At 38.6% G+C, this 14746-nt stretch overlaps 1 protein-coding gene across 5 annotated transcripts in view; it reads left to right on the top strand.

The window, feature by feature from the left end:
- Nucleotides 1-14746, top strand: part of DOCK8 (dedicator of cytokinesis 8) — an 88223-nt gene that overhangs the window by 36670 nt on the left and 36807 nt on the right. For all 5 annotated transcript variants that reach the window (XR_001331457.2, XM_005522706.3, XM_014252293.2 and 2 more), the window contains 7 exons: nucleotides 5750-5867; nucleotides 7552-7622; nucleotides 8295-8433; nucleotides 10002-10103; nucleotides 10843-10938; nucleotides 11990-12224; nucleotides 13161-13325. Coding sequence is in view for 4 of the 5 variants with exons in the window: in XM_005522706.3 (XP_005522763.3) it covers nucleotides 5750-5867; nucleotides 7552-7622; nucleotides 8295-8433; nucleotides 10002-10103; nucleotides 10843-10938; nucleotides 11990-12224; nucleotides 13161-13325 (926 nt within the window). In the remaining variant the exon portion in view is untranslated. The remainder of the gene's footprint in view (nucleotides 1-5749; nucleotides 5868-7551; nucleotides 7623-8294; nucleotides 8434-10001; nucleotides 10104-10842; nucleotides 10939-11989; nucleotides 12225-13160; nucleotides 13326-14746) is intronic.

The raw sequence follows: 14746 nt of genomic DNA, 5'->3' as shown, positions 1-14746 counted from the left end.
CAGCTCACAGCACCAGTACACTAAAATGCAGAGTTATGGTACTTCTGGCTTCTCTGTGTATCAAAGATAGAATTGGATGGTGGTAGAACTTCAGTGCAAACTTTCCTATAGAGAAAGTACTTTTTATAGAATTGAAAGTGGAAATGTGAATGAACATGAGTGAAGATGCCTTTTTTTAGTTTAATGAAAAAAATAAGACAGGATTTTAACTTTCCTACTTGTTGTCTGGCCCCAGTAAGTGTCAATTCCAATGTTCAGTCTTGCCCTGTCTAAAAGCATGCTTCTGACCAAAAACCATTAGCAACTGCTGTGTTTCTGAGCTGCAGCAACAGATGAGTCTGCACAGAATATTCTCTCTTTAAATCTCATCAGGTTCTCACTTCTGCAGCCAGACATAGCGAATATCAAAGCCACCATGCCGAAAATTAATTTGTGCTTCTCCTAAAGCAAATTTGAGTGTCTCCACATTATCCTTCTGTTGCCACAGTGTCTGTATTGAATATGTACATCCACATTAGAGGAAATACTCGGTGTCACTCAACAGTCACAGTCTTTCAGCAAGAGTTCACACCTTACATGCTTAAACCCTTTCTTTAGTCTCTGTTTTGATTTTCACCCTAAGTTAAAGTCATGGCAACAAAACGTAGGACAAAACAAAGTAGGATTTGTTCAGCCTAACTTGTAATAATGAAGACAACATCTATAAAAAATAGTTGCCTTCATTAATCTATACCTGAATTAGTGAATCAATGGTATGATATGCATAGTTAGGTGATGTATGCCAATGAACATCAAGTCCAGCTGTAGCATGGCACTGACAAGTCCACCACTAAACCATGTACTGTCCCAGGCAGTACATCTACATGTGACTTCACAACTTCCCTGGATAGCCTGCCAATATTTAACAACCCTTTGATGAAGAAATATTTCTTAATATCCAATTTAAACCTCCCCTGGAGCAACATGAGGCTGTTTCCTTTTGTCCTATTGCTTGCTACTTGGGAGAAGAGGCCAGCCCTCATCTAGCTACACCATCCTTGCAGGCAGTTGTAGAAAGTGGTAAAGCCACCCTGAGCCTCCTTTTCTCCAGGGTAAACAACCCCAACTCCCTTAGCTGCTCCTCAGGGCTTGTGCTCCAGACCCTTTCCCAGCTCTGTTGCCTTCTCTGGACACACTCCAGCACCTCAATGTCCTTCTTGGAGTGAGGGTTTCAGTAATGAACACACAGTTCAAGGTGCTGCCTCCCCAGCCCTGAGTACAGGTGACAATCCCTGCCCTGCTCCTGCTGGCCACACTATTGCTGGCACAGGCCAGGATGCCGTTGGCCTCCTTGGCCACCTGGGCACTGCTGGCTCCTGTTCAGCTGCTGTCACCAGCACCCCCAGGGCCTTTTCCTCTGGGCAGCTTTCCAGCCACTCTGCCCCAGCCTGTGGCACTGCCTGGGGCTGTTGTGACCCAAGGGCAGGACCCAGCTCTGGGCCTTGTTGAACCTCACAGCACGGCCTTGGCCCATGATCCAGCCTGTCCAGACCCCTCGATGGAGCCCAATGATCCTTTACTTGATTTAACTGTCATGCAATTCTTGTTGCATTCTCCACATAGTGACTACTATTTTAAGTCTGAGATTAACCCATGAAGAGTAACTCTGAATTCTAATAGAGAAAAAATGTTTCATGTTATTTTATTTCCTTTCTTCTAATCTGAATAGTAGAATAATCTTATTTTATTTGAGCAATTTGATAACATTTAGTCATGGCTTGCTAGTGCTTTCAAGGTGATTTAATATTTTCTAATTTTCAGATATAAGTCTGCAAACCATTTTTTTTTACCACTGCTATACATGTAGACACTGGGACAGAAGGTTGTCAAAGGTATTTCAGAGGGATGGAATTAATTTTTTTTCTTTTATTTTTTTGGGTAATGGCTTTTTACTTTGTGATAGGAAAAGTGGAGCCTTCTGTTATAGTCTTTGAACTCAGGTCTTGCAAGCTTTTTTTTTACTGGTGTAATGCCATTATTTTAAATGATGCTATTTTTGATTTATGCCAGTGAGATCAGCCAGCCCACTTTCTTTGTGCACTGTGAAATTGAGCACTTCTTTTTGTTGTGTACTTACATTTCTTTAATAAAAATATTTCCCTGAAAATGTCAAAACATTCCAAGATTTACTTCTTTCATACCCCTCTATTTTTAATAGGAAAAATCATATAATTTAAAGTTTGTTTGTCATTTTATTTTCTCATTAAATGTAAATGAAAATGATGCTGTTTACTGCCACTATGAAATGTTGGTGCTGAAGAAGATGGATTTGTCACATCGCTTCAGCAGTAACTCAGCTTAACCAGGCACAGGAAATCCTGTCTGTGATAAGGGTAGTACCTAACGTTTAGGGGGTTTTTGGAGGAAGGGGAAAAAAAACCTTTTCTTTGTGGTTTCATTTAATTTAATTGCAAACCACTTAGTGATGTTCTCAGACTTGCTGTTTTCTGCAGTGTGAGCTAGAGGCCTGTGCTTTGGTGGTAATCATTCTACCCCATCCTTGAATAGTTCTGGGTGAGGAAAAGTTATTGATGAATAATGGTGTCTCACTCCTGTTATTGCTCTCACAGCGTTATTTACTCCTCTTTGCCTCTCTGCCCGTGGAATCCAGAGAGAGCATGTCTACTATATGTGAGTCTTCTACAAGCCCTTTGGTTTAGTTTTAGATCTATCTACCAATTCTTCAGATGATTCAAAATTTTAGCAACATGAGAAAAATCATTCAAACTATTTTCCAAATTATCCATCCTAAAATATAGAATATATGACTCATACACATCCTCTTGAATGTGGCATGTTGAAGTTCTGTCACTATGCCATTTTCCTAGTCAATGGCTGACTGGAATGGGTTTCCATGTTTGGTTAAGTATTTGTGATGTGCTTTTTAGTTTTTAATCATTTTTTTCCCAAGGATTCCCCACCAAAATTGTGAAAGAAGCAACAAATACTGAAACCTATAACTAATGGATACATCAGCTTTTGTTTCTGATTTTTAAAACGTAAGTTTTAAATGTCAGAGTTAACTTATACATCACTCCTCACCTACAGAACATTCCTGGTTTGTTTCAGTAGGGACTACTTGCACATAGGTTGAGTTTTGCTGTGTATGGAATTTTCATCACAGTCATCAATGAAGATGCCTAATATTCATAAAAACTTTTAGATGCACTTGTTGACACCTTACGCAAGGTGTAATCTAGCAAAGACAAGGATTCTTTTATGTGCACATATGCACAAGCAGTATTAACAAACACTAAATAAGAACGGCCACAGACTTGAAACTCTGAATAGATTTTATTTTGGCAGAGGATAGGTTGTGTTGCTTTGCCTATGGGAAGTGATTAAATCACTTGGGCTAAGCCCCATGAAAGTGTAGGAAGGTCCACAAATTTGCATGAGAATTGTCACATGGTGTCTTGTGCCAGGCTAGGGAGACCCTTAGCTTTCCCAGCAGGTAACTGATTCCAGAATAGTCTCATCACTCTTCTGGGTCATTCTCTGACCCACAGAGGCTGTTGGCATCTGTGCCTCACCCAGGATTCTGCTGACCTTTGGGGCTGCATTCTCAGTAGCACCGAGTGTTTTCTGCCATGGCTTTTGTAGACTCAATGCTGTCCATTGAACAGCTCTTTGGTTTTTTAAGCACATCTGACTGTATCTGGAGGTAGAGTCCTGCACTTTCTGCAGGGGGAGAGAGAGCAGAAATATAATCACACTGACGAGAAGTATTTGCTGTGACATGTTGCTATAATAGTTCTGCTCAGTGCAGAACCTTGGGGTAGATGCAAAGCCTTCTGAAGCCCACCACATCCTTATGGACATCCCAGCTGTCTCACCCATGTCATCTTCCTGCTTTAGATGTCTGCCATCACTTTCATCTCTGCAGGATATCTAGAGTCAGCATTTGCCTCTATTCTTCCTCAGTGCTGATGGTTTTAATACACATGTAAGCAAGATCCCTAAAACTGCTTCAGCATAAATGGCACAAGCTTTAGCTTTTCAGTTCAGTACTTGCTGGAATAATACTTCCTTGGCTGTGTAGTCAGCAGAGAGCTCTCTGTGTTTTTGCATATCTTTCATCTCAAGTCATATCTAGAAATAAAATCCAGTGCTCAGGTACATTATATAGATTTGTGACATCTTGTCCTAGGCTTCAGATTAATGAAGCAATTGATTGTATTATTCAGCCTTCCGTACATGTATTTCTTCACTTCTGGCAGATGTAGTATTGACAATATCCTTCATTTAATATGTCAGACCCCCAGGTATAATTCAGTAGAGGTTACCTATATATTTTGCTCTTTCACTTAGCTTCTCTTAACATCATCTGTGAGAGAATTTGGCAAAGCAAAACTTGGACATAAGGTAGTAAGGAAGAGAATGCATTAGTGTGACAGGCAGAAGTACCATTCTGAATGAAGGGAAAGGCAAGTCACAAGCTATTTATTTTACTAAGGCATGCCATGTGCCATGTAGCACATGTTGGTTGAAAAGAGTAGCTTGGACTGTGTAATTGAGCAGTACTGTCATGTTGTGACACATGGAAATCAGGAGAATAAACCAGTTTTCCAGGTCTTGGGATACACTAAGTGGAAAATGGAAGATGTCTGACTTAATGACAATATTCTCCAAGGCTGCTTGACTTTTTCAGCTAACAGTGGTACTGAGGAGATACCTGTGATAAGGACAGTGCAATTCTGTGTGCAGCTTCTGCCACAAATGAGAAGAAATAATGAAAGTCCATGAGTAGTCATCATTGTTTCTCACTGAAAGCCAGAAGGTTTTCTCCAATATTTGTCTTATTCCTCACATCCAGAGGACAAACAGTGAGAATCCTGTATCAGACTGAGAAAACAAGACACTAAATAGACATAATCATGATTCCAGAATCTGTGTATAATCCAGGTCTACCTGAAATCTCAGATTTGCCATATACTTCTCCAGTATATGGAGAATATTTGCAAACTGCCACAATATTTGGAGTATATTTGCCATATACTTCTCCAGACTAAAATACTTCTGTTAATATTTTGACTCTTCTATTGGAATTATGCATCAGAAGACCACCTATGCTGCCAAATTTCCCATAGAAATTAAAGGTGCTCTTTATATTTAGTTATATGTTCATGTACAGAAGCTAGTAAACAGCAAAGTATTCTATATTTCAAAGCATTTTTCATATTCATTAGTAATAAGAGGTAGCTTATAGAATTATTGTTTCAAATTTTCTCATTTGTATTTACTCAGATTCATTGATACTGTCTTTTGGTTTGTAAAACCTAGAAATACATGCCCTTTTTTTTGCTATAAACTATGAATGTATGATCTTCAGTTGTTGATTTCCTTGTTTTTATCACCTCCGAGTGATTCTTTCCTCCTTCCAAAATCTGATTATTCACATCTGAGAAAGGACCTACTTTCTTGAGAGATTCTTGCTTTTCATTACATCAAAGATGTAATAGTTTTTAATAGATAATAGTTTTTAATAGAACATAGTGTAGGTGAAACCTTAAACATAGGATGTTCTGTGTGTCACACCAAGAAATTACCTTTTCTTTGTGGACTTCTGAAACTGAGTTATGACAAATCTTTCATTGTCTAGGTGTGAAGGACAGGGAGAGGAATGAACAAGATGCTAATTTGTGACCTTAATTTTCAAACAGGAATGCTTGCCATTTACTCATTTTATTCTTCCTTATCTTTCTTTCAGAAATCTCCTCTATGTTTACCCTCAGAGACTGAATTTTGCTAACAGACTGGCTTCTGCAAGGAACATTACCATCAAGATCCAATTTATGTGTGGTGAAGACCCATCCTGTGCAATGCCAGTAATAAATGCTGAGATTTCTTAGCAGGCTTTTGTATACATGCATTCCCAAGAAATCTGTGAAAAGAGAAGTCATTATTTACTTCCCATCACCACAGTTTTTAGTGGGGCCTTAGGAAGCCTAACACAGAGAGCTTGAGAAGCTTTCATTCTCATCCTAAGGCAGGGCCATACTCCTTGCCCACAACAAAAAAGACTTGTGATTCTAGTGGAACCAGAGGCATATTGCTCTCTCTTACCTAAATTTTCCTACCTTCTTTTCAGAAGAATGACATAATATTACATCAGCATGCTGCTGGAGTTTCTAAGGGTAAAATTCACAGAGCTTCAGAGACCTTTTAAGAATGATGTAGTCTATTTTCCAGGATAACTCCTCTGCATGCACTGTGTTTACACAAGTGCTCAGGTATTATACTGGAACGTGAAAGTTGGGATCTTCATTGCCTGAACATGAAAAGATGCCCAATCATGCAGTAGGTAGAGCTTTCCATGTTTGAAACACACTGTGTATTAGGGCATATGAGTACACTACTAGCAGAGCAGACAGTCCTATCTATGTTTAAGTTATTCAGCATCTCTCACTCTAAGATCCTCTATTCAGCTTTACCAAGCTTTAGAGGTTTGGCTTGAAGTGTTCTAACCCAGATGTCTGCTTCAGCCCAAATGTTTCTAAATATTTTTCAAGACAATGTTGTTGGCTACTTGAGGATGACATAGAGACACCTTCTGTGATTTTATGTGTTGGAGAAGGAAAACAATGAGTGGAAGTATTACTTTGAGGAAACATTGGTCCAGAAATCTGCTGGACCAAGGACTATCACCCAACCATCTTTTATCAGTGTGCTGACATTGTTTAGTATATACTTCACAGCCTTGCTTCACATAACCTGTGGACCTGAAATCAGAGCATTGGCAGTGTTTTCCAAGCCACATTTCTTCCAGAGCTAGAGCTGTGCCATGTGAACGTAACATCTTATTTTACACAATACTGCACTGTTGGTTTCCTTGAACTCTGCCTGTGTTATGATTAAGTTTTGACAAATGGTTAGGACAGACACATTTTGTCTGTCTTTCCTCTCCACTGTAAGTGACCTTCCTCTCAATGCATATATATAAACTTGCACAGTGCAGAGATTCTTGTCTAAGCTCATCTCCCAGGCATCCCTTTAAATTATTTGATTTCAAGACCTTACCGTGGACCTATGTCTTAGGAAAGCCTACCTAGCATGAGAAATGCCTATTTCTCTTCGCTGACTTTAGAGGAACTTTGGACCTCTAAGGTAAGGTGAGATGTATCTCACCCTAAATGAGAAGGCTGCAACTGAAAAACAAAACTTCTAAAAATACTTTTTATTTAATGTTTTAGTGCTTAGATACAGACAGAGTGACTACATGTAACTGGCTTACTATAACTTTTTTCCTATGATTTCTAGGTTTTTAGCTCATGACTAAAGAATGCAATGTGAGGTAGTCAGTGACTCTAGAAATAGCTCTGCTCCATTTTCCTGGTGTTTTACCCTGAATGGAGTGTGGGAAGGTGCTTAGTAATATGACATTTATGCCAACAAGCTAAGATAAAATTGAAGAGTCATTTTAAGTCTTCAGATACTGTCTTAAAATTTATAAAGGATGACAACAAGTAAATGCTGTAGTCCTGATTGAAGTTACTTTTCTTTTTAATGTAGGTAATTTTTGGGAAATCTTCAGGTCCAGAATTTGTCCAAGAAATATACACAGCTATCACATATCATAATAAGTAAGTGTTGTTACTATTCATACAACCTGAGAAGTATTAATCATGACCTCCTTACATAATTGTTACCCTATATAGTTCATCAAGGAATGTAATTTTTAATATTTATCTTTTGTGCAATTTATCCTATCTAATTCACATTGCTACATTCATTTGCATAAGTGACTGTTGTATAAGCGACTGTTGCTTTCTTGTTTGAAGCTTTATAGTAGTTAAGAATATTCCTACTATGAAGATTAAGGAGCGGGAGCTGGAAGCAGCACAGCTTTTAAGATCATTCACTTCAATGAATTTGTAGATCCAAAAGAGCTGAAGGCACATTCTCATTCTCATGAATGAGAACTTGAAATTTAGGATTTGCAGATTACTTATGCAAGAATCCAAAACAGAGACTGAAGCCTAGAGACAGGTGGAAGCTGAAACTGTCCAGGTGATACTGTCTGTTTTCTTCTGGTTCAAAGCTGTAGATTGTTCATAAATATAACTTCCAGGTTCATAATTCATAAAAATATTTCAAATTTACAAAAATGTGTTTGTGTATATATGTATGCTTTGTTTAACTCAGCTGTTTTCAGGATTTATCTGGTTTTATAACCATAGCATCTAAAATCCAAATTTGTCTCTTGCTCAGTCCTATACTTATATTGGGAGTGTGCTTGGCATGTTTTTCAACAGATCCCCTGACTTTTATGAAGAAGTGAAAATTAAGCTGCCAGCAAAACTCACAGAGAAACACCATCTACTATTCACATTCTATCACATCAGCTGCCAACCAAAGCAAGGAGCATCTGTTGAAACCCTCCTAGGGTATTCAGTAAGTTCCATGTGATGCATAAGAGTGGGTGTGTGTGGGTGCGTGTTTGCGTGTGTCTATGTGTGTCCCATGCAAACAGACTCTGCTTGTCAAGAATCTTGTCATATATTCCCTTTCTGGTTATGGCAATACAGCAAAGCCAGTGGAAGGTCTTAGTGTGAATTCATAGAAACTAGATGCCACTTGAGGTGTGTTACATCCTCATCCTATAATTTAATATTAACTGTCTTTGAACTTAATGAATTCACCTAATTCAACTGAAATATGCACCTAAATATCTGCAACAACAGTGCTTTATAGCACATAATCTTATTCTGCTACATTATATTGATTGCAAAAAAACCCCCTAAAACATATGTAATTACAATTATTACTGTTACCATGTTCATACATGAGGTAACAGCTAACATAATATTTAAATTAGCATTTAAATATTCGTAATTTAATTAATTAATTAGCATATAAATATTTAAATTAGCATTAGCATTTTCTTTTTAAATGGCACCTAATTTCTGTTCTAAATTGTCTTTTATCTCCATAAAAATTTAAAAAACAGAAAGAGTCTAACAGCTAAAATGTTATTCTCTTGCCTTCTTTATCCTCATGTTGAAACCAGCATGTCTTAGGTTAAGAAACACATGTTGTAGCATAGTCTCTCTGACCTTTTACTTTATCAAACAGTATTTTTAACTGGAGAGATTTTAATATAAAAGGAAAGAATTGAAGATGATGATGCTTCAGATTTGAAAATATCCTAGAGGTGTGGTCAGCAATTGAGCTGTGGAGTCAGACAAGTGCTTTCCCTGTGTTCTTGCTGTGAAGTCTGGGAGGCCGTTGTGTTTGTGTATTTTTGCTTGTTTGCTTGTTTGCTTCTTTGTTGGCTTTTGGGGTTTTTAAACCACAATACTGAGAATCATTTCAAATGCACTTTCTTTTATGGACAGTTATAGTCCCACCAATGTCAGTGGGATTGTAAATAAATGAGTTAGTTCAGGACCAAGATTTGACATAGATGAGGACTTAATTTACAAGTTACTGTTCACCTAAATACAAAATGTTTCTGTGATATTCAAATGCCCAACCTCTTTCAGAGTTGAATAAAAAATTAAATGTGTCCAAATATCAATGCAGGGATATGACAAGTCAGTCTGGCATGGTGACCACAAGGAAGATTTTGAATTTAATCCCAGCAAAACTTTAGCTGTTGATTTGCTTCAATACCAAGAATCAGTGTATTCAGGATACATAAATTTTTAAATAAAAACATGTATTCCACTAAATCCTTCTGGTAGGATTTATTAGAAAAATGTGTGTCACACATGAGAAGCTCTGTGTTTGTTTTCTTCAAAAGAGATGGTTTGTAAAGCAGTCTTGTACATTTTTCTACAGTAGCTATCAGCTATCTTTGAATTTAAAATACAAAGAAATTACTGTTGAATGGGTTAGAGCAGAGAAGCTTGGGTCAATATCTCATTTGTTGTTTGTTGACTGTATCTAACAAATTAAATAAATGGGTCTAATCATATATCATCAGGAATATTGCTGTGTTTTCTCTTCATTTGTTTCAGTGGCTGCCAATTCTATTAAACGATCGCCTTCAAACTGGACATTATAGTCTTCCTGTTGCATTGGACAAACTGCCTTTACACTATTCAATTCACTCTCCTGAGGTAACAAACAAAATTATTAAAAGACAGTATTTTCCTAGTGTAGGAGAACAGCATAAGTGTTTCACAAACTGACATTGCTGTCTGCTAGTAGGAAGTGCCTCCTGTTTGTTCTTCAAAAGTGGAAAGTCTGGAGAAAAATGTTATAGTTGTTGTGGTTGTTGTTTTTATTGTCACTGGTATTATTATTTTATATCATTATACTGTTTTCTTAGAAGTTAGCTATGCAAGCAAATTCTTGTGAATTGTCTAATCAGGGATACATTTGTTTAGAGAGTGTCAAGGCAATAATTCGATTTCTTGCATAGGATAATTTGTTCTTTTTTTGTGGCTTTGTGGGAGGGAGAATAGAAATGGAATCAGGTTACTGGAGCAGAAAACCCTGGCCTCTCAGTAAATATGGCATGTAGGAAACTTGTCCAGAGGGTTTAAACTTTACCACAAAGGCACTAAATGCCTTTGGCAATGCTTTGACAAGGAAATTTTAGCCTTAACAATATCCCATCAGAAGATGTGTATTTACATGGTCTGAAATTCTCTCTAAATTTCACTATTCAGCGCATCAGCTTCTGTTCCAATGTCTGTGAGAACAAGGAGATGCTTAGCTGTCATCCTCTGTGTGGCACTGAATTTGGTCTAAAATTAAGTGAATAGTGGGAATATTCTGTAGACTGTCATGTAAATAGACTTCCTGTTTGAGCATTAAAAGGAAGATGATTCCCATATTTTTTTTCTGCCACAGAAAATTCCATCTCAGACACCACCTATAAAGTGGGTTGAAGGACACAAGGGCGTTTTCATTGTTGAAGTTCAAGCTGTGTCGTCTGTTCACACCCAGGTAATGCATCAGAAGTAATACACAGCTGTAGTTTCATTTCAAGATACATTCAGATGTCCAGGACAATTTAGCAGGTTTATGAAACTGAGGTGTTTAAGCCCAGACAGTTAAAAAAATAAAAAGTTAGGAGCTATGGAAATAAGCTACTATCTTCTGTGTATGAAATCCTTTGGTGAAATTAAATCTATTGGTAGAAGTGAACAAATGAGTGCTCTTGGCAGCAAATCACATTGAGCTATAGGGACCCTGGTGTCCTCTCAGTTCAGCAGGCTGTGGTTGAAAGTTGCTGGCAGGGCACAGGGCCTGTTTCTGCAGTCTGCATTTTCTGTTCTTCAAGGCTATTTCAGACAATGTGTCCAATTCTCCAAAGACATAGCACCTCCCTGCCTCCATGGACAGGTTATACACCGTCTGTATGTGTTAAGCAGCTCACTTGTCAATGCCATGTGCTTTGGGGACACAAGCTTAGTGCTGAGAGACCTCAGTTATTCTGGTTATTTAAATGCCATAGGAAATTGGATCTTTGTCCGTCTTGCTAAGATGCTGGTTTGAAGCAGATTGGTTTTGTTTGGTTTCTGTTGCTTTTCAGTGGCTCTTACCCCTTATCCCATTCTAGTTAATCCTGGTAAATATATCCTAACAGCTGAAGGCCCTGTGTTTGAAGCACATCTATTACCCCTTTGCAGCATGTTTTTTAAACACAAGTAGGACATACTCATATGGCACATAACTTGTATGTAGCTGGAACTCAGGTGTGAGTAGCAGAGGACTATAGATCTATGATGTGACAGAGTTTTATCAGATAGAAGGAAAAGTCTTTTCATTTAATGAAGCAATCAGTTTAGTGAGGGCAATACCAGTCTGAATTTGAGCGAGATGAATAGGAGCAAACAAAACACTGTGACAGCTGCTTTACAAGTTGATCACTCAGAGCAGCCACTACTGAAAGCCAGAAGGGTAAAAATCTTTTCTTTCATCCCATGAGGTACTTTTCCTAGCTAGCAACAGCCTGAAATATATTGACTTTGTTAACTGTGCACTGTATTTGCAGGACAACCACCTGGAGAAGTTCTTTACCTTATGCCATTCTCTGGAAAGTCAAGTGACATTCCCCATTCGAGTGATGGATCAGAAGATTACAGAGGCTTCACTGGAGCATGAATTGAAACTCAGCATTATCTGTTTGAATTCTTCACGCCTTGAACCTCTTGTCTTATTTTTGCATTTGGTACTTGATAAACTTTTCCAGCTGGCTGTACAGCCTATGGTGATAGCTGGCCAGACAGGTACTTACTGGTTCATGGTCTTCAAGAAGCTTTGCAAGCAACCTAGAAATGTGGGGGAAATAGTTGCTAAAATATTCAGGCCTGTATTTAGTATTTAGGGTAGCACACTTCAGAAAGAGTTGTGCTGCTCTGAGACAGAGTTTCACTGCACAATTTAATCAGGTTTAACTGACTTGATGCTTTTTTCTCCTTTCCCCCTACATAAAGACTCTTAGTCTCTGGTTGGGAAGTACATTAAATTGTAGTAATTTACTTATCTGAAAATATATGTCAGAAAGTGGGTTCAACTTTGTTTGGAATTGAGTTGTTTTGCGAGTAAAACACCAGCAAAATCATTATCCTACAACTGACACTGCTGTCTGCACCATATCCTCTGCCCAAACATCTTTAGACAGAGTTGGGTGAGCAGAAAAACAGAGAATATAATACTAAAGACTGATTTTTTGTTTTGCTGAGGTGCCAGTTGCCTGTAACATATGTTTAGCTCAGAATTTTGGCATGCTTGAAGACAGTGGTGTAGTTAGTTTCCTATCTGGTTCAGATAATCAACACTCATCATCCATTACAATATTTGTGCTAAAGCCTGCTAATTTGTATTTGTCTGTTGCTGGAGAGTAATGAGTCTTAGCATTCTGTGAGAAGATATTTTGTGTGAAGGCTGCTAGAAATGTAATTAGCAGTTACAGTCTGCATTTATGTAGCACAAAGTGACAGAATAACAGTGATTAGATTGAAAGTCAGTGGGCCTGCTGAAGAGTGTTGTTTGGCCTATGTAGACTTTGGGTCTGGTCAGGCATAGCAATTACTGTCTGAAACTCTGAATTTATTCAGAACTGAATGGAACCTGGTAAGATTAGTTGTTGATACAAAGAATGTCCTTACTTAATTATGTTATAGCCTTCAGTACTGACTCTAATTCTTGCCTTTGTTTCACAGCCAACTTCTCACAGTTTGCCTTTGAGTCTGTGGTTGCAATAGTGAATAGTCTCCACAACAGCAAAGAGCTGAGCAAGGATCAGCATGGGAGGAACTGCCTTCTGGCATCTTATGTGTACTATGTATTTCGTCTGCCAGACGCACAAAGAGAAGTGGTCAAACCAGGTACTGTTGATGCAAGGGTTGCAAAAGTATTTTTTTTCTTGATACCTGCTGTTGAGCATGGCAATTTTGAGAGAAGGACTTCAGGCACTAACCTGTAAGATAGCAAATTTCTCAGACCCAAACTGCATACCATTTAAGCACTACACTGTTCTGATATACCATTTTTCTCGGAGGTTGGTCAGGAATATCAGTGCTGCAAAGAGCAATATGGACTTGCTCCTCATAATCTTCATCCCTCAGTTGTTAATTTAAGATGAAGGGTTGAGGTGAGAGGTTTCCACAGCTACAGGCAATGTTGTAGCTTTGTGAAGAATTGGAAGAATTTTGTTTGTGAGTTAAAATGGCCTTAAGACACCAATTTTTTACTGACCTGTACATCAGTAAATTACTTTCCATGTGAAGTAACCTACTGCCAAGTGGTATAGGGCCAAGCTCACCCAGTATCTCCCTTGCATTAAGGATGTCATTGGAGGATAAAATGTTGTAGGACCCGCAGGTTAAGACAGGTGACCCTTCTCCTCTTCTCAACCCTGTGAGGGCATACCTGGAGTACTGTGTCCAGCTCTAAACTCCACAGTACAAGAGAGACATGAACATGTTGGACAGAGACGAGCCAAGGGCCACAAAAATGATAAAGGGTCTGGAACGTCTCTTCAGCAGAGAGGCTGAGATAGCTGGGCTCTTCAGCCTGGAGAAAAGAAGCCTCAGGAAGGATCTTCAGTACTCAAAGAGCTGAAGGGAGAGTTCAAAGAACACAGAGCCTGGCTGTTTCCAGTGGCATCCAGTGATAAGATCAGAGGCAATGGGCACACACTGAAACAGAACATAAGAAAGCACTTCCTCTGAGGGTGACTGAGCACTGGTACAGGTTGGCCAGAGAGGTTGCCAAGCCTGTCACCTTGGCAATAGTAGAAAGCCACCTGGTTGTAGTCCCAGGCAGCTGACTCAAGGTGACCCTGCTTGAGCAGCGGGGTTGGACTAGATGGCCTTCAGTGGGCCCTTCCAACCTCAACCATTCTGTTATTCTGTTGCAATCATTATCCTAAAGGCTATAGGATTCGCTTGTTTAATTGGTGTATGTTAAATTACCAGAAACAGCTGTGCTGTGGGAGCTAAGATACGTAAAGCCTTTTTCTCTTTTGAATATTAATTTAAATCCCCCTTGAGGGACATTTAAACTGATGTTGAGATATCCTAAAATCTGTGAACTCACATACACTTGGGAATTCTTTATCCTGAAAAACTAAGGTCTGTGGTGAAACTAAAAACTAGATATTGCTTAGTGAAAATCCTGATGGCAATGCTCCCTGCTTCCTTGGATACTTCAAACATAGTTTTAAATCATATGTGTTGAAGGTGGAATTTTGTGTTTAGGCCTGTGAATATTTTCTTAATCTACAGCAAATTAAAAAGAGCTGATG

The sequence above is a fragment of the Pseudopodoces humilis genome, chromosome 4 (genome assembly GCF_049639895.1).
Source record: "Pseudopodoces humilis isolate 2021_Gansu_Grassland_sample_001 chromosome 4, ASM4963989v1, whole genome shotgun sequence".
In the NCBI taxonomy this organism is placed as follows: domain Eukaryota; kingdom Metazoa; phylum Chordata; class Aves; order Passeriformes; family Paridae; genus Pseudopodoces; species Pseudopodoces humilis.
The sequence above is the reverse complement of the archived record's forward strand: the minus strand, read 5'-3'. Positions and strand labels throughout refer to the sequence as shown.